The following is a 23,851-nucleotide window of genomic DNA, read 5'->3' on the forward strand; positions in this document are numbered from 1 at the left end:
TTGAAAAAATGGCAGTGGTATTTTCAACAGAGCTTAGATGTCCTTGACAATTATATAAGTATTTCAATTTCTCTTGGTGCCAGTCTCGAACTGTGTACCTTAAAGGTGAAGTGTGACCTTACAATCATTTGGCTATATAAGTATTTCAATTTGAACAAATGGAATTATTTCTTAAACATGGAAGCCACGTAAACTATTATAATAGAACTTAACAGCAACAAATAAACATTGTAAAGAGAAACAGAATTCCATTAGTAAATAAGTATATGATCACCACCGTATGGTTGTACACACATTGTGTAAATCTCTGTTTATTCAGAATACACAAGATTGCAGAGTCAATTATTACAGAATGAAATTCCTCCCTTATGCCAGCAAGACAAGTTGAAAATATTGCAAACCATGGAGGTTTAAGGTTGAACATAAAATTCTGCATTGAGACAGAAAAAGAAGGAAAAAAAGGACAAATGCTAACGACTACAAAATTTTCAGCTAAGCTTTATTCCAGTTGAATTCATGGAACAAAGAAATGGACTGAGGAGCAGGGAAAGATAAACTCAAATGACTATTGGGTTGCTTTAGACAGTTATATGATATCATAAGATGCTCACCCAGCAAACTATCCTCAAGCAACTTCAGCAAGTTTTTGCTTCACCAGGGAATGAATAATGCGCCCTCGCAGAGCAGTGGTAATGTTTATATATAACATACTTGTGTTAGCAGCCCCATTAAGCCACAAAAGGAGCTTGTGCCGTGCTGCTACTACCCTCTCCTTCCACACTAATCTATATGGAAATTACTTCAAAACTTTAGAAAATTCTCTAAGCAGCAAGATGTTTCTGATCATATATGTTTAACATAATTCATCAAGTCTCCAAATCAGGCTCTACCAGCACAAATCAATGGATCATTCAAATTCAACTTGGAAAAAAAATGAACTCGTAATCACACTGTCAAAACAAGGGTGTGATAATCAGTACAGAATCTTCTAGTCCCTGCAAACAAACTGCAAATCATTGAACAGAGTCTTGTACATCCTCTCATTCATACCAACATCCCTCTTCTTAAATTCATCCAGCAATTCAAAAGCCTCATCAACCCTCCCTTCGTGACACAATCCTTCCAATACTGTCTTATAAGTAAGACAATCCGGCGACCTAGAATTCCCCAACATATCAAACATAACCTCAATAGCATCCTCAAACCTCCGTTCCAACGCAAGACTACAAACAATAATCACATAAGTACTCGTACTTGGAACCAAACATTTCACCCTCATTTCCTTATAAAACCCAAACCCCTGTTCCACCCTCCCTTTCTCACACAACCCCTTAGCAATATAACTATAACTATAAGCATTCGCCTCACAATTATACAACCCCATTTCACGAAAAACCCTAATGGCCTCGTCAACTTCCAAACACTTTGCATAAGCTTTAATAATCATATTCAAAACAAAAGTATCCGGTATAACCCCAATGGCCTTCATCTGCTTCGTTAAAGACCTTACCGAACGTAAATAAACATAACAAACGTTTAATTTATTAAACCTACGTAAAAGTGAGTTGAACAATAAAGTATACGTTTCAAGATTAGGTTTAGCATCTTGTGAGTTTAGCATTATGTTGTAAACGTCGAAGGCGCGGTTGAAGAGGAATTTACGGGAGCAGCAGAAATGGAGGATGGTATTGAAAAGAGGGAGTGTGGGTTCACACGCGCCGGCAAGTACTTCTTCTACAAGGGTTTCAGCTTGTTGGTAATGGCGAGAGGTGGCGAGGTGGGTGATGATGGTGTGGTAAGTTAAGGAAGTGTGTTTGTAGGAACGTTGTTGGGATGTCCAACGGAAAATGTCGAGAGCGAGGTCTGGGTCGGATTGGGAGGTGAGGGCGTGGTTAACATCGGTTGGAGTGAAACCGGGTTTGAGGTGGTTGATCCAGGTTTCGAATTGTTTTTCGAGTGGTGTTTTGGATGGGGTTGTTGTTGGGATGGTGGAATAGAATAGAGAGGTGGAATAAACAGAGCGTAAATTGAACAAGCGTTTTGCAATGATGATATTGATGCCCATAGCCATATTTGATTGAATGATTGATATTGATAGGAATGAAGGGTGAGAGCAAAATGTCCAAAACCCTTTCTCACACAGTAGTGTTGTCCTTAAACTATAAAGTAATTGTAGAAGACGCCTTCATAACATGTAAATTTCTCAGGAAGTTGTCCCTCAACTTTTAAGCCCTCCCTGAAAACAAAAGGAACTTGATATATTTAAAGAATTTTACGAAATTATAAGAAAATTTGAATGTCAAAACAAGTATTAATACTAAAAACAATTCGGAAGTCTGAATGCATTAAGAGAACTGGAAACATAACTCATAAATACTAGTTTCACAGTTCCGCAATCTCTACCTATAACTGAATCATAAAAAATAAACAGTAAACACAAATATACGAGGATTCCCAGTATAGGCAAAGACTGAGAAGAAATCAGTAATCAAAAGAGAAAAAGATAGTATCTTGGAGGAAAGAGTAAAACCCAAAGAGTGAGAAGAGGGAGAGTCTTTGAATTAGCGATTGGAGGTTAGGGAAGAAAAGGGAGAGTCTTGAATCTTGATTGATAATAGATCAATTCAGTGGCAGACCAGACTTAAAAGTTTGGGATGGCCGCGATCAAAATATAACTTATTCATCTCTTTCAATATCATTGGCCTTCTTGTTGGAAAACGAATTGATTTTTTGACTCTTCATGCAAAGAAACAAATTTGATCAAAATGATACTCATAATTATTGCAACAAGAAATTCAAATAAAATCAGAGAACCAACGTTGTTACAAGGACTCTGAGGTGCAAATTGATGATTGAAGTAGAAGATAGTATATAGTGACAGGTGAATATCTGAATGAAGTAGTTAAGAAAATAATTTCAAACAGAGATGATGATGATGATGAATTTTTATCAGGTAAAGCAATTTGAATATCAGTAAGAAGTAATTGAGATACTTGTCATTATGCTAATGACGTCCAAAGACTCTTGATAGTGCTAAACAATTTAAAAATAAAAAAAAAAAATGAAAATCTACACCACAAGTGGACGAAAACGCATATATGATAGATAGACAGTGTTTCATCAAATCAAATTCAAATATATACAACAATAGGCAAGCCTTCATTCAATTAAATAGTGAATTTCATCCAGACAGAGTGAAGTGAAACATGGTTTAGTGAGTTCAAAAGGTTATGTGAAAATTGAAGGTGAAACCAAATTCATTAACAAACAATAACAACAGCAAAGTAGGAACTGAAAAAGGGAAATCGAACCTGTGACGGACGAATGGAGAAGACAGAGAGAATACGATGAGTGTCCTGAGATGGAGGGCGTCGTGCCGGCGGCGTGATGCAGGGAAGGTGATGGGGTCGCCGGAGAGTAAGAGTGAATGGAATGGAAAGGAGAGAGTTCTTTATGTTTAGTTTTATTTTGGCTTCGGTCCCTTAACTTATTTTTTTAATTTCATTTTAGAACATAGCTATAAAGTATTTTAATTTGGTCCTATAAATCCTATGTCCTTAGAATTTTTGCAAAATCCGTTAACTCTCACGTGTCCTTTAAGATTTGTATCATAACAAAACCAAATGGGTGTGGTGATGGGGTGTGTTTGCCATTTAAAAAAAAAAAGAAGAGAAAGAGGATACGAGGATTGCAGAATGAGAAGAAGGAAATCCCACCAAGAAGATTAAGATATGTAACTAGCTGCTCTTAATAAACAAAAAATCCTCTTCTTTAGAAAAGCTCACGGACACAAGCTTCTCCAACCATCGACCCAATTTACCCACAATTATATTTTGATGCTTTGCAATCGAATAGATGCCTGGGAAAGTGAATACAGAGGCCGAGAGAGATAAAATCTTTGATAGAGAGGAGATGAATCATAGAGAGGTTTATGTTTCTGCAATGAGCGACAAAAGAACGTTTCTATATAGCCAAAGTGGAATTAGTAGTTTCAATTATTTTTGTTTGTAGAAATTTATTTAAAGATTAATTAATTAAAAAATAATGAGTTTGTGTTTTAATTTTTTGATTTTATGAGATTGTTATATGAAGATGATGAATAAAGATGAAGAAGAATAGTAGTGAAAATGATGAAGAGAAAAAATTAGGTATTAATCATTCACCGTAGACTCCAATAAACCTACATGATTGTTAAAATGTAATAGATAGGACCAAAAGAGGTAATAAAAAAAAACATTTACTCTTTGTTTTTTTCCAATGAATTGCACTACTTCCTCTTTTTATTTTGTTGGTTTTAGAATATAGGGATAAATGTGTTTTTTGTCTAAATAAATATACCAATTTTTTTAGTAAATCCCTATAAACAATTATTTTTTTGAGTAAATTCCTATAAACAATTTTTGTAATATTTATTGAAAAATATAACTGAGTGTAATATATTATTTATCTTTTATTTTAAATTTGTTTTGAATAAGGATAAGTAGATTTTTTTGTTCAAATAAAAATATACACATTTGTTAATTTAACAAGTGTGTATGTTGGTTTTCATTTGTATCCAAAAACAATTTTTTATTATTCAAAATTGGTGTAAATTAACAAAGTGATTGTAAATTCAACATGATAAATGATTTTTTATTTTTATTTTTCTAGATGAAAAAATGGCACTTCTTAATTTACACCTCGGAAAATGAAAGGAATTTGTTTTCTATTTAAAAAGAAATTATAATAAGGAGCCGAGGGAGGTATTGAATTTCAAAGTTGTTGTAAATTATAGTAATAAGCAAGCAAAGCTGATTCAAACAAAAACCCCAACTTCAAAGATCATCACATTCAGTCATTCACTAACCAAAACCTAGAAACAACGAAGAATCACTCTCCAAACTTGTCGATGTCTCCAACACCATCAAAACCAGAAGTTCTCTTAACCAACAAATTCCTTAGCTTTTTGATATGGCAATCAATACCCTCATCTTTCATCTTCTTTCTCTCCTTCACCCTTCTCCCCATAACCCCTTTTTGGTCTTTTCCCCTTTTCCTTCTTTTCAACTTCCTCTTCTCCTTTTCTCTCTCCTTCATCTCTTCACCTTCCTCACACCCCATTTTCAATCCTCTCAACTTCAAGCTCTCACTTACATTCCTCCTCTTCGTAGCCGCTGCCGCGGTCTCCGCTTCCGTTGCGGTTGTTTCGCTTTTTGGGTTTAACGATTTGGGAAAAGTTGGGTTCAGGGGTTTTCTTGCTGGTGCCATTTATGGGTTTCATTATGTTTTCAAACGACGTTGGGTTTTGGAGTTTCCCATTATTCAGGTTAAGCTTTTTAGTTAAATGGGTTTCTTAAAGTTTCAATCTTTCTTGTGTTTGAATTGATTTTGACTTGTTTTGATTTTAGTAGAATTGATTTTGACTTTTAAGCTATAATCTAGAGTTTTTACATGTAGAAATGATATTTAAAATTGAATATTTATATATCCAAACGTAAATCACCTGACTTTTAGTCAAAATCAATTATACATAATCAATTTATTCAGGTTAAGCTTTTAAACCAAATGGGTTTGATAAACTTAGTTACTTTTTTTTTTATGTATAATTGATTCTAGAAGTTGTAGAATTGATTTTGACATGCTTGGACTTGGATGCTTTCATGTAGAATTGATTTTGCCTATAAAATTGATTCTAACCTGAAGTTAGAGTGTGGAGTTTTTCCCTCTAGAATTGATTTTTTACCTTGACTTTATCGCTCAACTGACTTTTACATCAATATTTCCAATCATAAATAACTCTCTTTTAGTCAAAACCAATTCTATATAACCAATTTATTCAAAATTAATTTTTGTGACTGCTGAACCAAGCATACATTTTATTTTTTGGAGGTTGGTTTATTGTTTATTGTTGGTAACTGATTTTGGTTACTTTGTTTGTGTGCAGCGTCCTCCTTTCTACAATTTTAAGATGGGGATTCCTTTGGCTGCTAAACGTGCTTTTAAGCTTTCCACTGTTGCTTTCATTTTTTCTGCTATTTTATTGGAGATTATTCCACACCCTTTTAAGTGCAGCATTGCAACGAAGAAATTTGTTGCTGAGCAGATTGTATTTTTTGTTGCTAGTTTCGCTATCTTCTTCAGTTGGGAATTGACTCACAATTTACATACGGTTGGTGTTCCTTATATCTACACATTTGCTTAACTCTTGATTCATGTTTTCACTCGGCTTGAAATGTTGTTAATTTTGCGATGTTGTAGAGTATTTTTTTTATAGCTGTTTGTTAGTTGTCATTCTTGACAATTTTGATTTCGGTTTAGTCATTTACTATTATATACTGAATTTGCTAATCTCTAAATGAAACGGTGTTGTAATATCGTGATATGTTAGTTTGTCAAGTACATTGTTTTCTCTCAAACTAATGATCCCTGTGTTTGTCATTTCTCATTTATCGACCTAGTACATTAAACCTATGTCTTGTAATTGTGAATCTGTATCATGTTGTCATACATCAGTCATTTAGTGATTTGTTGTGTCATCATATTCTTTTGCATAGTGAATATCGCTGGCACCATCTATGTCCATGTGCTGCAGATGTGATATTTTTCCTTAGGATTTAGTTTTTGATGTAGACTAAAGTTTTGTTTTACCTTGGTTAGCATGGTTATGTTTAATATTTGGGATGTATTACTTGAATTGATATTCTAAATGTGCATCTTACTGTGTCTGTGCATTGTACTATGCACGAATGTTAACTCGAGTCTCTTTATTGGTCAAATACGTATAGGTTTTACATACCAAGAGATCCATATTTGCTCCCCCAAAAGGATCAGCAGCTGCGGAAACAAATCCAAGTGAGCACCTCCTTTCAGCTCTGGAGGAGAGTAATCCAACATCTCTTCTTCGATATCATGCTTATCTTGATCTCTGTATGGTTTCCGAGAACAATGTTGATACTTGGCGGCGTGCGGCATTTTTCGAAGAAACGGGTGAGACTTACAAAAGGGTAATTGCTGTGTGCTTGAGGCCTCTTGAACAACTTGCCTCGAGATTAGGTGAGGACTTGGGGAATTCTACCGACAAACCTACAAATCTATCTAATCAGTTAGCCTCCCCAACAGATGTGAAGCACGTTGAAGAACTGTATAACTTCCAGGTACATGTATGATTCTATTATTTGTAGATTGTTTATTGTCTGCTATGAAATCATTTACTTTTTTGGTATAACTGCGCAGCTTTGAGATTTTGGGTGGTCACACTAAATTTTTAAACTTGACTGTAAAAAAATTCTGAAACGGTGTCTTCTAGACCTTACTCTTTGAATTCCAGTTTTCACTTTGCGTATGATTTTTGTGAAATTTATTTTAATTTGTGGAGCCAAAATGTTCTGGATGGATTATGCAGAGAAACGTGCTAGGATATAAAAAAGAAACAGAATGCACATTCAAATAAGAATCTTCTAAGACTCAAAACACTACAAAATTCTGATTGTTCTGGATGGATAATTTAATGTTGTTCTTGTATCAAAAGTGACAAAACTCAAGCTTTTGATACCCTGAAACCTCATCTTGTGTTTGTTTAACACATAAGTTCCTGCCTTGAAAACATGGTGTGTGCACATTGAACGAAGTGAAGGTAGAAACCTTATGCCCTCACTGAGCTTTGAAGTTTTTTCACTTGGTTGAAATTACAGGGATTGGATGCTCATAAAAAGGATAACAGGATATAATACATAAGTAATGAGACTCTAACCAACTATGATGTTATGCTGACATGATCCGTTTGTTATAGCTTTTTTCAAAATAGATTTTTGTAGTGTATTATGTTTTTGTTATAATTTTTTTAACAAAGAAATTTTCAAATGAAAAATCCGTTTGAATAGGATATCTTAAAATGTCATTCTAAGTATTTCATCATTTTGTTAAAAAAAAATTTGGATACTAAATTTTGAAAAAATCTCTAAAAAAAAAAGCTATTTCAAATAGCTTTTCATAAAAATCATTTTTGAAGTCATTTTGAAAAAATATGTAATTTTTACTATGTAAAATCTCGAACAATGAATATTTAAGTTAGTGAATGTCAAAATCTCTTTTTTAACTTATATTAAATGAGTTTGAAATAACTTCTACTATTTTTGACTAAATTTCCAAAAAATCTATTTTTAGAAATACAAAGAAAAATCCATTTTTTTAGAATCTAAAACAAACGGGCCTTTACTAACCCATTACTCTTATTATACTAATATGTCTAGTCAATATCAAGTTTAGTATAACTTGTACAGTTCATCTATGCAACAATCCTAGACAATAATATATCCTACTATATACTGAATTTTCTGTGTTACACCCGTAGAAAATGTAAAATTCCCCCTGCAACCAATCGTTGTGTTCTTGATATATAAGCCATCCCTCTTCACATGTAAATAAAAGTAAAACTAGAGAAAGATGGTGAACTGTTTACACGTGCTAAAGGTGGATAGACTTATCGTGGGAAAGACCATTTTTTTATAAAACCAATGGTGGTGACAAAAAATCACACGTTCGTTGCCTTTGATGAACATGTAGACTTGTAGTGGTAGCACTGTTTGGGAGAGCTATGTATTTGGGGAGTTATGTATTTGGGGATTTAGGATTGACTTATTTAAGTTTATCTACCGGCTTAAACGCTTGTGACACTGTTTGGGAGAGCTTATGAGATGTCCATTAGATGTTTTCAGTTTATTTCCACATGCCCTCTCCAAGATAGCTTGTGAAAACAACTTATAACTTATGAAAAGTTTAACTTTATTTTATCTTTTGTTATAAAAATAGCTTATATATAAACAATTATATATAACTTGTGACACTGTTTGGGAGAGCTTATGAGATGTCCATTAGATGTTTTCAGTTTATTTCCACATGCCCTCTACAAGATAGCTTGTGAAAACAACTTATAACTTATGAAAAGTTTAACTTTATTTTATCTTTTGTTATAAAAATAGCTTATATATAAACAATTATATGCTGAAAGCTTAATCTATAAGCTCTCAACAAGAACTTTGTATGTATGCGAGTTATTAAAAAACTTTTGTTTGCTTTTGCATGCAGCTATATGCTTGGTGTTCAAGGATTGTTGCCTCACTAACTGCCTGTTCTCGCAAAGAAGATAAGTTTGGGGCTGCTCAGCTTTCTGGGAGTAACGCTGCTGTGGTTTCGACCCTGATATCATGCCTTCTTGCTGTCGAGAATTTCATGGGAAAGAAAACAAACCTGCAATCACCAAATCAGCTGTTGGGATCTGCTGGTATCAAATGGGCAACGGCGAATAGTGGAAGATTAGATATTGCAGCTGCTTCTGTTAAAAGAAAAAACGGGCCAGTAAATTCAAAAGCTTATGCTATTGCCGACGTTCTCAAGACATCGATCTACCAAATAGTATCTGCATTCCATGATGAGATGTTGTCTGGTACTAAATCAAGTCTTCTGGAGAAGGACTGGATCACAAGCGAGAAACCACTTTTCGGTACTCGTGAGATGCTTATACAAAAATTACGTCTTTTCCTTGATTTTCGGGCTACCTAGATGTTACATTATTTGTGAGAGGCTATACAAATCGGATGTTGCAAGCAGAGTTTATAACAATATGAATATGGAAGGGATGGAAGGAAAAGTTTCTCAATTTTGTTGTCCGAAATTTGAGATGGATATTAATCTGTAGTGATTATGTTGAACATACTTGCATTGACTGGTGTGAGTTATCGATCGGTTTTTTTTTTTTCCTTGATAATTTAAGTGCTTCTCTGAAAGGAGAGATTTTTTTTTTAAGATAGAGTTGTGTCTGTGATATGGAAAAATCGATATACCCACATCTTTAAAAAAAAAAATGGAATGTGAATTTTATATATAAATTTTGGATAATTTAAGATGTTGAATATGTAAGACTGTAAGTATGTTAATTTTGGTACTTGATTGGTTCTTACAAGTCACGAACAAGTGGTAAATTTTTTACTTCTCCAATTTAATGGCTATAGGTGAATTTTTTTTTTTCTGCCCTATTTCTTGCCAAAAAACACAAAACTGCTCTACTTTTTCTTAAAATTGCATAAATGCCCTACTTTTTCTGGTACCCCTGTCACCACACAATCCCAAGTTGCGGGGTATCCTCAAAGTTGACGAATTTTTTGTCCTTATTACACCCCACAACTCCAAGTTGCGGGGTACTTTCTTTATTTTTTTTTTTAAATTTTTAACTACCAAGCAAGATGGACTTGCGAGGTAGTTTTTATTTTTTATTTTTTTAAATTTAAATACCCCACAACTTGGAGTTGTAAGGTATTTATCATGTTTTCTGCGCCAATAACAAAAAAAATAGAAAAAAACTTAATTTTAATAAACTAATAACAAATATACAATTATTACAAATGTCCTCCTGTCCCACACCTTCGTCTTCGATGATTTCTTTGACGATTTACTTGAGCGTCATGTTGGGTTTCGTCATTGTTATCTGTAGTTGATTGTGTCTGACTGCCATAACCCAACGTCAACAACACATCGTGTTTCCTTGTTGGCCAACCCATATCCAGAAATTGTTCATTGGAGTTCAACGCATCTGGAGAGAAGTGAGATAGTGATTTGTTGGTGTTGGCTGGTTGTAGTTTTGGTTGGTGTACATTGGGTATTGGGGGTTGTTGTAGGGGGGGGGGGGGGGGGGGGGGGGTTAATTGGTGTTGGACGGTCCAGCTTGGCTTGGGTCATTATAGGAGAAGTAGTTACTGTTGGATGGTCCAGTTTGGTTTGGGTCATTGTAACCAAAGTTTGACATTGAATTTAGTTGGTAAGTTGACTGATAATGAGGGTTATATGCATTTCTTGGGGTGGTATATGGTGGTGGTTGGATGATATTTTGTTGTGGGGTGTCAAGAAAATCATACATTATAGAACCTTGAGTGTTTTGTGTTGTAGGTGGTTGGGATTGAGGATCATCTAGTCGATTAAGAAAGTCTTCGTCCCAAAAATCATCATGAATTGGTGGTTGGTTGTTGTGAATTTCAGGTTCATGCTCTAGTTCTATCTCCAGCTCTTCTTCTTCTTCTGGATCTGAATTTATTGGCATTCTGTCAATTGAAATCCTTAGACGTGGATTGCAAGTGGTTGTCAACCAATCAATATACGAATGAGTTGGGGTGAGAGATTTTGGCCGCATTCGAGGTAATGTATAAAGTCGTCGATTGTCCCAATGTTCGCTCTCTTGTGGAAAGCGAAAACCTTTTGATTCGTACCACGCCTTGTACCGTTTGTCCAACTTATGGAATTGCTGCATGTTTATTGGGGCCCCTGGTATTTCTTGTGGCAAACCAAATTGGAGCTTGACCCTATCAGTTGGATGCCATTCAACTTTATCAAAACATATAAGGTAAGTTGTTGCAGTACAATCCCAATAGTCAGCAGGAAAATCGTGTGGAACTCTCTTGTATGGTCTCCATTTAAACTGGGACAAAAGAGAATATTTAGTGTATTGTTAATAATTTTGTTATATATATGTATATATATGTGAAGGAATAATTCAAAAATGAAGGATATATTACATCATGTTGTAGTATGTCATCAAACTGTTTTCTGTAAGATATAGTGTCATGGCTTGGATTGTCGTAGTACCTTGAACCTACTCCTGTCCATCTAACAAATTAAATTAAAAAATTAGATTTACTAAAAAAAAAAATAGTAATAGGCGAGAATATGTGCGGGAATTAATAAAAAAAAAATGGTGGTGACCATGCTTACTTTAATCCTAACGGCCACTGGAGTGGTTTTGAATTTCTCGGAGCGATATGAGTCAATCGACAATATCCCCAAACTTGTAAGAGAAAATGACATCCAGCTATAACTTTTATGTTTGGGTGGGACGCCTCGCACAAGCCACAATAAAGGTAAGCCAAAACTGCCGATCCCCAACTATATTTTCTTGTTTCATTAAAATCAATTAACAAATACAACCAAGAGTTGTGCACATATAATCCAGTGTATTTGGAAACAAGAAACCCCCAATGAGGTATAGTAGGTACCTCCTAGTGTGTTGTATTTTGACCTCTGGAGGCGATTGTTGATTGAAGGTTTGATCGACCATATTTTCCTTTAACCACGCCAACGAGAGAGTAAAACCATCATTTTTGCGTTCTGGAGCAGCTATTCCCAATAGTTCAAAACAAATATCCCATGAAAGATGTGGAGGAGCCGTAACAATTTGTCCTCCAAAAGGTAAGCCAAGTAACATATATACATCTTCCAGCGTGATTGTACATTCACTTGTTCGAAAATGAAAAGTATGTGTCTCGGATCACCATCTTTCTACAAGAGCGGTTACAATATGTCTGTCAATAAATGGACTTGGTTGTATGTGTTGTCGTGTACGAGTGCTTAGAGGTGCACCCTCTTCATCCTAACCAAAAAAAAAAAGAAAGGAAGAATATATAATTAAATTAAAAAGATAGTCATAAAATTAAAAAAATAAAATAGTCATAAAATTAAAAATATATATATATATTCTCTTTAAAACTGGATTCATAAGAAGTCATAAAATTAAAAAAACATAATTTATAATTACAACTGCATTAATAATTAAAAAATATAAACGAAATTAATAAAAATAATAGTCATATATACCCATTTTCTGATGTGTTGTTCCATGAACCTATGTTCATTTTCCAACCACAAGTATGCCATTGCTTTGTATAATTTGTTTGAAATAAAATGTTATGTGAGTGATTAAGAAAAGAATTGAGATGAGTTGAATATGTGGAAAGAGTAAGAATATAAATGTGGTATTTATAATGTAAGAATGGTTGTTGTATAAGATGTAAAGGAATGCAAGACAGCAGTGTTTCTCTAAGACAGCAGTGTTTCTCTACAAACCAGCAAATTTCAATTATGATAGAAATGACCATTGCATGAAAGCAGACGCATGGTGTTCAACAGTGTTGAATTATTTTGTAAACTTTGCTGCATGAAATGACCATTGCATGAAAGCAGACGGATGGTGTTCAACAGTGTTGAATTAATTTGTAAACTTTGCTGCATGAAATGACCATTGCATGTAAAAAAGCCATTTATTTGTACATGAAATTTCTGCATGAAATGACCAATGATGCTACTTCACGTGAAGCTCATGCTGGCCATCAAAAGGACCGACATGCCTCTGATCCGCTGGCGCGTGCACATGCTACCCCGCAACACCAGGTTGTGTTGTACCCTGCAACTGGCGCGTGTAGCAGGTACCTCGCAAGGCCAGATTGCGTGCTATTTTGTTTATGTTTTTCTTTTTTCGTTCACAAATAATTGGAGGCAGATTACATGTTATTATATAAGTGATCTCTTCATTTATAATTTGTATCAAACCATTCTACATCAAACTCTTACTCATTTCTTAATACCAAACCACTTAATGGCACCACAACCAAATATAAACGTTTATGTGTACTACAACGGCGAAGTTAAACAAAATGAATCTGGGATTTTTTTTCAAAGCCAGTACACCAAAGGTTTTAAGGTGAGTATGGGTAGTACTTACTTGCATCTCAAAAAAAAAAAGAATAGCAGAAAAAGTATGTATCGGAGATAATATGGTTGTGTCTGAAATTTTATGTCGGAATCCCATGTTTGTTGGAGCTAGCACAATTCACTACCAGGCGTTAAGAATAACCGATAACGACGATGTCGAGTTTATGTTTGACGTACATAAGATTCACAGTTCTTTGTCCTACATAGAGCTTTATGTTACGTTTGAGATGAAGAATCCAACATCTAATCCTGAGTTAAATTACCCATCAAGTTCTAGTCAATTCTACAATCCATCATCATCACAACCGCACTACAATCCATCATCATCACAACCTTTTCAGTCACAATGGTCACAAAATCAATACGAACCATCACAAAGATTAACTCAAGTTGATCCCTCTCAAACACAATCTCAAACTTTAAACGATGAAATAAATATATTCACCTCCCAAATCCAGGACCAATCAAATGATGAAGACGATGATGATGAAGAACTCCTTGCTGCACAAAACGGTGATGAGAACGAAGAAGACGAAGACGACATTGTGCCACAACTACCAATTTCACCGATCAGAGCTTCTTACAACCCACCAAGGTCTATGCGCAACATCATTGATGACCACTCAACTGAGCTTTATCAGTCAATGACTCTTCCAGTCGATGAAGGTATTTCTCCGAGGATGCAATTTCATAACAAGAATGATTGCATTCTCGCAATTAGATATTATCACATAAAAAATTCATGGGATTATTCTATGAAGCAATAAGATCATGAAAGGTATGTCATCAAATGTAAAGATACTACTTGTGGTTTCAAATTGCGGGCCTCGTGGAGGAAAAAAACTGATAGATGGGAGATTGGAAAAATGAAGGATCCTCATACATGTGTCTCAACAGAATTGACGCAAGGTCATTGCAAACTTAGTTACAATGTCATATGTGAAAGTGTTAAATCACTACTACATATGGATGCTTCAATTACGGTGAAAGTTATAATTGCACACATCCGAGAGAAGTTTAATTACACAATTTCTTACAGAAAGGCATGGAGAGCAAAAAATAAGGCGATTGAATCAATTTATGGTAACTGGGAGGATTCTTATAAAGAACTACCACAGTGGTTGATGGTCATGGAAAAAGATTTGTCAGGAACAATTATTGATTTTCAAACGGACCCATCAACAGAAGTGGTCAATGAGATCGTCTTCAAGCGTCTCTTTTGGGCCTTTCGTCCGTGCATCTTGGGCTTCGAATTCTGCAAACCAATTGTCCAGATTGACGCAACTTGGTTGTATGGTAAATACAAAGGAACATTGTTGTTAGTTGTTGCGCAAGATGGGAACAACAAGATATTTCCCATTGCTTTCGCAATCGTGAAAGGTGAGACCAAGGAGGCATGAAGTTTCTTTTTGAAAAATCTAAGGCAGCATGTCACCCCACAGGCGAACATATGCCTCATTTCTGATAGACATGTGTCGATAAAGAGCGCATATGATGATCCTCAGAATGGATGGCATGATGCTCCGACAAGCCATGTGTTTTGTGTCCGACACATTGCACAAAACTTTATGCGATCGTTCAAGGATGGAGAACTTAAGAAGAAAGTTGAAGGCATGGGTAAAAATTATATCTCTATCCTTGTAATTTCGACATATTATTTGTTTAAAGAAGACACATCTAAATTTTTTCAAAACAATGCAGGTTACGCCATGAACATCCCAACATTCGAATACTAACGCTCTGAAATCCCTGTCGCGGACCGAATGGCTTTAGCATGGGTCGACAACATTCCCAAAGAAAAGTGGACTCAATCACATGATGATGGTCGACGATGGGGCCACATGACAAGTAACTTGGTAGAGTCACAAAACAACGTGTATAAGGGAATTCGAGGACTCCCGATCACAGCAATTGTGAAAGCATCCTATTACAGTTTGGCGGCCTTGTTTGCTAAAAGAGGACATGAGGCAGCGGCAAAGGTTAATTCTGGTGAGCCATTTTCATCAAACATCATGAAATTTCTGAAGGCTGAGGTGATTAAATCCAACAGTCATAATGTCACTCAGTTTGACCGAGATGGTATACCTTCTTCGTCCGTGAAACCATCGACCATAAAGAAGGATTACCAAAGGGCGAATACAAGGTGGATCTGCAAAATAAATGGTGTGACTGTGGACGGTTCAGAGCGTTACATCTACCATGCTCACATGTCATTGCCGCCTGTTCTAGCTTTTGTCACGACTACAAGACTTTTGTCGATAACAAGTTCACAAATGAGTGTGTATACGCAGTATACAACATCCACTTCGACGTTGTTCACCACCAGACATATTGGCCTGATTATGCAGGACTAAAGGTGGTTCCTAACAAGTCCATGCGCAGGGTGAAGAAAGGTCGTCCACCAATTACTCGCATTAGGACCGAGATGGACGATGTGGAAACTGATAGAAGATGCGGCGTGTGTAGGATGTCTGGTCATTCCCGCAAAAATTGCATTAATATTAGACATCAGTAGCAATCTAGTCTTTATTTCATATTTATTGTATTTGATATGTTTTTTATTTTATAAATATTATGATTATTATTGTAATTACTTTATTATTAATGCCTAAATTAACATTATTAATATCCTGACCAAAATAATGCAACAAATTATCAAAAAATGAAATGGTGTGATAAATTGAAAGATGAAAGAAAATATTTATAGTAGATGAAATAATATATTTTAATTAATTATAAAATTAAAAAAATGACAAAAATACCTTGCAACTCCAAGTTGTGGGGTATTTAAATTTTTAAAAATAAAAAATAAAAACTACCTCGCAAGTCCATCTTGCTTGGTAGTTAAAAATTAAAAAAAAATAATAAAGAAAGTACCCCGCAACTTGGAGTTGTGGGGTATAATAAGGATAAAAAATTCGTCAACTTTGAGGGTACCCGCAACTTGGGGTTGTGTGGTGACAGGGGTACCAGAAAAAGTATGATATTTATGCAATTTTTCGAAAAAGTATGGCAGTTTTGTGTTTTTTAACAAGAAGTAGGGCAGAAAAAAAAAAAAAATCGCTATAAGTAGAACATAAGCTTGTCTAAGATAGAATTGTATTGCTACTTTGGTCTACGATAGAATTGTATTGCACATTCCAAGTTTTGTTTTCTCCTGCAACCGGATCATGATTCATGATAATAACTAATAAAATCTCATATTTTTTATTTTTAAATCTAAAATGATTCCATCACGTTTAAACTCTTACTTTATTATCCTATCTCATACTTTTTTTTTTCTTTTTTTCAGGTGAATCCTATCTTATACTCTCTCCGTTTTTAAATATAAATAAAATTGACTTTTTAGATTCATTGATTTAATGATGTATGTGGTACATATTATGAACCATATATATCATTAAATGAATGAACCAAAAAAGTCAATTTTATTTATATTAAAAAACGGAGGGAGTACTAAAATATTCAAGCTCCGCACAAAAATAAACTCATGCATGTAGATAATTAAAAAAAAAACAAAAAACTCGGTATCTGATTCAAGGATCGACTAATCTGAGGAGACCAATCACACCGTCCACTTGCAGAGCTCCATTTTAAGCTAGAACAAAGCTCTGTATGGACTCGAACACCGAAATTGGTATCAGAGAGAATCGAATCTAGAACCTTGAGAGAAGCACACTCCAAGATTCCAAGTCAACCACCAGACCAACTCCAAATGGGTCATGCGTGTAGATAATCGGTTGGCAGTCATCATAAAATAATAATGATGATCTATGAAATTTCAAATGTGGATTTAGATTTATTTCTTTTTTCTCAGTTGATCGTAATTTAAATTTTATCAAAGAAGTTTCTAACCAATATAATCAAACTATCTTGTTCTCAGACTACGACCTCTCAACAACAACATTCATAAAGTCATGTCCTTGTCAATGGCAACTAATACATCTGGCAAGTAAGCACTCAAAAATCTAATTCATTTCTATAATCATAATCTATTATCAATTTAATTAATTATACATTATACATTTTTTTTGAAAGGAATTATACATTATACATGTTCATCAAGAAAAAGAAAAAAAACATACCTGTCTATATCTTTTTGTTGTTGCTATTGGTTTGCGTATGTCTTAATGTCTATATATGGTTAAGTGAGCCATAAACACTTTCAAAATGATATTATAGTTTAACAAGTATAAAATATACTACCTCCGTCTTTAATTATAAGACCTTTATGAGAATTTTTTTTTGTCCCTTTTTATAAAACATTTTTGTTATTTCTAACTACATTAATTATTTCTTTACATACATACCCCTATTTATTATACATTTTTTTTTTCAATCAGCAATAAATAACATGTTGAAAACATAAACCATTTCTCTCTCTTGAAGGATAAAATTGTAAAAACAATAGTAATTACAAACATATTTAATACAAATATATATTATCTTAATTCCCGTTATTTTTTAAAAGAACTTGTAATTAGAGACGGAGGTAGTAATTAATTTTTTGAGTGACAATTATTTATGTTGTCGGTTTGTAATTATTAAACTGTTGTTTATTGATCAATTCATAATAATCTTAACAATGCAATAAAAATTAGTAATAATAATGCTAATTATCTTAACAACTTGTCTTCAAGTTGTTAAACCTTATGCATCTAATTAACAAAAATACTTAGGATATTCTCTTGCAAGCAAATCACCTATCTAACCAAACCAACAACTCACAAGTCTTGAACCATTTAAAACCGTTAGATCGGTAGACTTTAAACCCTAATCAACGGCCAATATCAGTTATCCCAGCTTAGTATCACATCACTCTCATAGATCACATAACTTAGGAGCCTAAGTAATGTCTCATCCGGGACATTCACTTTCTCCTACCACTGAAAACGAAATAAACAAACTTAATTACCAACCTAAAAAAAACAATCTTAATTAACACAAATCCACCACACAAACGAAATCATAGAATACCCTCCAATGGATTTCTTCCACGTGTCCATTTTTAACACTAAGCAAAAGCAACATGGCTTGTGATTGCCATGTGTGACTTCCTAAAGATGGTTCCTTCAATTGTCGGCAAATATAGATGTCACTGCACACACAAGCCAACTTACAAAGTACACTTGACATTATTCTCATTGGTCCTTCTCCAATCATGCATAAACACCATAAGTCCCCACTCTCCCATAACTACCATCAAAGTCTTTAATATAAGTCTAAGTCTAATCTAAAAGTTTTTTTTATCACTAAATGTAAAATTATTAGCACAATATTTAATTATTTGACTATCTTTTAGTGCCATTAAAACATTGATTTTTTTTTTTTTTGAGAGATAAAACATTGATTAGAAAGATATTTTAAAAATGTTCTCTAAATACAACTTAAATGAAAAAAATTACTATAATGACATTTGATGTGCGATTTGAACATATTATTCTTTACTTCTTAGCATTTAATACGTGTGAGTTTTAATATTAAGCTTCTAAAAAACAAGGTGAGACATATAAGCCCAAAACTAAATGGTGAGACCCGAATTTACGTTGCAAAATTGTGGATAACTTGTCAAACATAGAATTAAAACAAATGTGGAGTACACGTAGATGATTTCAATTGATCATTGATAATTTACCACAATTTTTTCAAAAACAACCTAAAATTTATCAATAAATAAAAACAATATTTTGAAATTTAAATACGGTCTATGTCTAATATGCATGCGAAAATTAGTCATAAATCAGGCATAAATTTATATTTCACCATTGCAAAAGCATAATCACATCCCATTTCTCATTTAATAAAATGGTGAGACTTATTGTTGGTCTAAAAATTATTCCGGTATACCATGGACTTGTTCTAAAATATAAAACATAAAAAAAATATGTATAATAGATTAACTATTTTATTTTTATTTGTTTTGTCAAAAAAATACAACTATTGTATTTTTTTTACAACAAATTTCCTTACTTTATTTTATGATAAACTAATTTCTTTACTACATGTCAAATCATTCAAAAGCGTTTATGAATTAAAGAGAGTGGTAGTATATAAAACACCACAAGAACCAAACATTACAACCTGTTTCTGAATTCTGTCGGTACAAAGTTTCTTGTCTTAGATATTTTCCCTCGTTTTGCTAGAAAACATAGTTCAAAATGATGAAGAAGAAGCTGAACGCTAACAGTGAAAGTCGTGGTACAAGAGAAACCATGTCGTCTCACAAAAGAGAACAAGAAGAATACCAATGGGAAATGAGACCAGGAGGAATGTTGGTACAAAAACGGACTGGGAAACTCGATGCTCTGGTAGCTAATTTGCGCCTTCGAATCGCTTATGGTGCACTCCGTTACGATATATGCGTCAGTTCCATGGCCACATTTGGTTAGTGTTTATTGAATAATTTTGTTGATTATGTGACTAATTCACCTTTGCTTCGGTAGAGTTTAGTTAGGATGTGAAATTTTATAGCATCGACACTTCTGATGTAAGATGTGCCTGGTGTCACATACATGTGTTAATGTATAACACTGACACAAGACTAATACACGCAATTGCATTTAATTTTGTTAGTGCTTATAGATGTGATTTGTTAAGTGTGAAATTAAGTGTTGTGACAGGGGTGGTGAAGAAGATTATGAGCGATGAAACTGGATTGAAGGTGGAAGAACAAAGAGTGATATACAAAGGAAAAGAACGTGAAAATGGAGAGTTTTTGGATGTATGTGGAGTCAAAGACAAGTCAAAGTTGGTGTTGATTCAAGATGCTTCAAGTATTGAGAGAAGGTTCATCCAGATGCGTATCAATGCTAAGATCCAAACTGCAAATCGTGCCATAAATAATGTGTCTCTCCAACTTGATCAGCTAGCAGAACAAGTATCTGCAATTGAAAAATCAATTTCTGATGGAGTTAAAGTACCAGAAGTTCAGATCATAACACTTATTGAGATGCTTATGAAACAAGCCATCAGATTAGAAAGCATTTCCGCAGAAGGGGATGCTTCTGCACAGAAAATTTTGCAGGTATTTCCAATATAGATCTCACTTTGTACTTAATTCTGTATTTGCTTTAACTTGTTTTTAATGTAAAATGTGGATGATGTTTTATTTTTTTTTAAGGAAAAATGTGGATGATGTTAATAGTCCCACATTGCATAAAATACATAATATGGCTATAATCTTAATCCGATTGTCAATTAAGGGTTGAAGATTGTTGTTGAAGATTTATATGAAAAATCCTAAAACCCTTATTGTTTTATTCTATTTGAACTGCAAGTTCATAGTTATAATAAATTCATAGTTTTCTATATAAAAAAATTATCTCTTATGATTTTTTAAATAATTCGTAATAGCACTTGTTAACATTTTTTTTTCAAAATTAGATGGAATTTATCTACTCATATCAATTAAAATGAAATAAAATATGGCTTTATTTATTGAAGACTTAAATGTAGTTTTGTTTTCTCTATTTTGACAAAACCGTAATTACGTAATTAAATTGAATGGTTAAAATCAAAGATTAGTCAAAATTATAGAATGGTAAGAAAATTAAATAAGACCAAAATTGCACAATAAGAATAGAGAGATCAAAATTGCATTTAGTTAAAAGAATATCAATTAAAATGACATAAGGGTTAAGAGTACGTAATCAAATTTAATGGTCAAAATCAAAGGCTAGTCAAAATTATAGAATAGTCAAAAAATTAAATAAGACCAAAATTGCACTATAAAAATAGAGAGATCAAAATTGCATCTTTATCACAATAGAATAACCAAATCCATAATTTAAAACTTTTTTAAGGAAACTCTACATTTAAACCTTTATTTAATGTCGCTTCACTGCATGGGTAACTTTTTATTGTTTTTTAGGGGAACCTTTTATTGTTAATTTGTGGTGTTATGCCGAAGTAGCAGTAACATTTAGTTAAACATAATATTATAAGTGACTTTCTTCTCTCTTTTATAATTTTTTTTTATTTTTTTATACACGTCTGACATTATGGTTGGCAAATATCATATGATATTGACACCACAATATCAAACAAGTGTTATCCGTTATGCGGACTATATAACACAGGTTTCTCTTTTTTCTTTTTTCTTATGGAATACAAACTTTATTCATTAATTGATAACCGAGGTTAATACAATACAAATTGAAGCAAATTGTGTTTGCAAACTTCTCATCCACTTTTTATTGATAAACAAAGCACACAAGGGAACATAAACTCAAAAGGTTGTCCTAATAATTAAATCAATTACTTTTAAACACGATCATTGACAAGATGAAATGAAAATCTATTGTCTTTGAATTTATCTTCAGATCAATTTTGACTTATGCATGCTAATAATTCCTCGAGTCTTAATTATAAGCAAATATAAATAAACAAATTGATGTATTTATTCAAAATTTAGATCAAATACATCAACTTTTTTTAACCTACTTTTATTTATGATTAAGATCAAAAGGAATATTGACTAAAAGTGGTCTCAATATTGCTGGTGCCATCACTAATAGCACTGAATCCAAAATATATTTCAAAGAATCAAGACACTTCAAAAGCTATTCAACAAACACAAAAACACAAACTTAAAAATAGTTAAAAAAATAACACTAACAACAATATACAAAACAGACAAAAAGAAAACACAAAAACACCAAACTCATAGTTATTAAATTTCAAATCCAACAGTGATAAAGAGATCAAGTCACAAAAATGCCACATTGGTATTAGAGTTGAACTGTATAACACAATTTAATTGTAGCATGCATATGATATATTGTACATTATCATTTTGGTTAGTCCTAAGAAATAATTAGTAACAAGCTACATTTAATGGTTGCTTTTACAGGGAAAGAGAGTACAGAAATGTGTTGAAACACTGGATATACTAAAGACATCTAATGCTACAATGAAGCATGTTGTTGTTACAACTAAGTGGGAGACCTTTTGATCATTCTCCATCCTCGACAAGTGGGAATTATTTGATTGAATTTCCTCATTCTTCTCCATCCATCCATCCATCCCTTCCTTCTTTGTATTCTTTTCATTACTCCAATATTTCTTGTGTATAGTACTTAAAACCTTTTTATTTCTGATCTCTGTCAATGTTTGTTGTGGTGCCACTAATTTTTTCTGGTGGTAAAAACGATACTTGTATTGTAAGTCTTCATTTGAAATTAAAATAGAAGTAATAAATGCTGGTATATTTCAGCAAAAGAAATGTTCTTATACAATACAGTCATTACTATTAGGTGAACACTATCATATCTATGGAGTTTCGGTTGGTATGCCTCATTCAATAATTCAATGTTATATCATATTTTTATTGTGAAGAGGCAACCAAACTTCAAATACCTTAAGAGTTTACCTAATTATTATTTGATTATGAAATTATGAATCTCAACATGAGCTATGGTGTATTAAGATGATTAATAATACTCTTCAATAACCACAACCGACAATCTGTGTGCTTTCAAAATTTCATTAGTACCACATCTTTGTTGGACTCTCAAATCCATGAAGAATCCCAAATACTTGTGAAAAAACGTTGGACTCTGCATATAGTTGTTGCATTACTAAAACACTCCTCTTATTTTTGAAAGTACATTTTTAAACATCACAAACATTATCAAGAGTTGTGTTATTTGCATATGATATGATACATGTTTATCTGCTTCTACTATGTTGTCTCGTTTGAACATATATAAATATGTATTTTTCCCATTCGATAAGAAGGTGATATCGAGTCTATACTCGATGCCATCAAAGTCAAAACAATTTCTCTCTCTCAAACACGATTATTTTAATTTTTGAAACTGATTATATTCTTTTTTGTATCAACACTCTCGGTTTTATATGAAAAGAGTCTTGTAATCTGAAGTTCGACTAGAAGATAACTAAATTTTGATCAATAATAATTCCACCAAGAAATCAAACTTTCTCCTAAACAAATCAAATCGTAAAACTCATTAATCATTTGAATTCAATTCATTTTTTTTTTTATGAATTATTACTGAAATGATTTTAACAACTTAAATTAACAAACATTATATTCTTTTTCTCTAAAGAAAAATTATATTCTTTTGAAAAATGTTACTATTACTCCCTCCGTTTTTGAGAAATTTTTTGTTCCTATTTAACTGTCACTTTCAAAGTTCAATGCAACAATAAATGTTGTTTTACCAACATTACCCTTAGTTATTTATTGCGGAAAGAGAAATATATGAAATAAGATATTAAATGACTAAGACTATTATAATAAAAGTATAAATGATTGTATAAGAAAAAGTAACATTTATTGAATGTCTTGATTTGTGTAAAATGTCACTGGTTAGATTAA

The 23,851-nt window shown here is 33.2% G+C and overlaps 3 protein-coding genes across 3 annotated transcripts; 2 read left to right on the forward strand and 1 right to left on the reverse strand.

The window, feature by feature from the left end:
* Nucleotides 1–228: 228 nt before the first annotated feature.
* On the reverse strand, nt 229–3,915 carry LOC11440827 (pentatricopeptide repeat-containing protein At3g25210, mitochondrial). The gene is made up of 2 exons (XM_024777574.2): nt 3,312–3,915; nt 229–2,236 (listed from the first exon to the last, which is right to left on the reverse strand). The coding sequence occupies exon 2, from the start codon at nt 2,069–2,071 to the stop codon at nt 989–991; it is 1,083 nt and encodes a 360-aa protein (XP_024633342.1). The 5' UTR covers nt 2,072–2,236; nt 3,312–3,915; the 3' UTR covers nt 229–988.
* Nucleotides 3,916–4,754: 839 nt separating this feature from the next.
* LOC11438321 (uncharacterized) lies at nt 4,755–9,863 on the forward strand. The gene is made up of 4 exons (XM_003593832.4): nt 4,755–5,305; nt 5,924–6,148; nt 6,765–7,133; nt 9,064–9,863. The coding sequence occupies exons 1-4, from the start codon at nt 4,889–4,891 to the stop codon at nt 9,535–9,537; spliced, it is 1,485 nt and encodes a 494-aa protein (XP_003593880.2). The 5' UTR covers nt 4,755–4,888; the 3' UTR covers nt 9,538–9,863.
* Nucleotides 9,864–19,553: 9,690 nt separating this feature from the next.
* LOC25486043 (BAG family molecular chaperone regulator 3) lies at nt 19,554–22,742 on the forward strand. The gene is made up of 3 exons (XM_013607200.3): nt 19,554–19,893; nt 20,130–20,533; nt 22,361–22,742. The coding sequence occupies exons 1-3, from the start codon at nt 19,668–19,670 to the stop codon at nt 22,460–22,462; spliced, it is 732 nt and encodes a 243-aa protein (XP_013462654.1). The 5' UTR covers nt 19,554–19,667; the 3' UTR covers nt 22,463–22,742.
* The last annotated feature ends 1,109 nt before the right edge of the window (nt 22,743–23,851 follow it).

This window comes from Medicago truncatula, chromosome 2 (genome assembly GCF_003473485.1).
Source record: "Medicago truncatula cultivar Jemalong A17 chromosome 2, MtrunA17r5.0-ANR, whole genome shotgun sequence".
Taxonomy (NCBI): Eukaryota; Viridiplantae; Streptophyta; class Magnoliopsida; order Fabales; family Fabaceae; genus Medicago; species Medicago truncatula.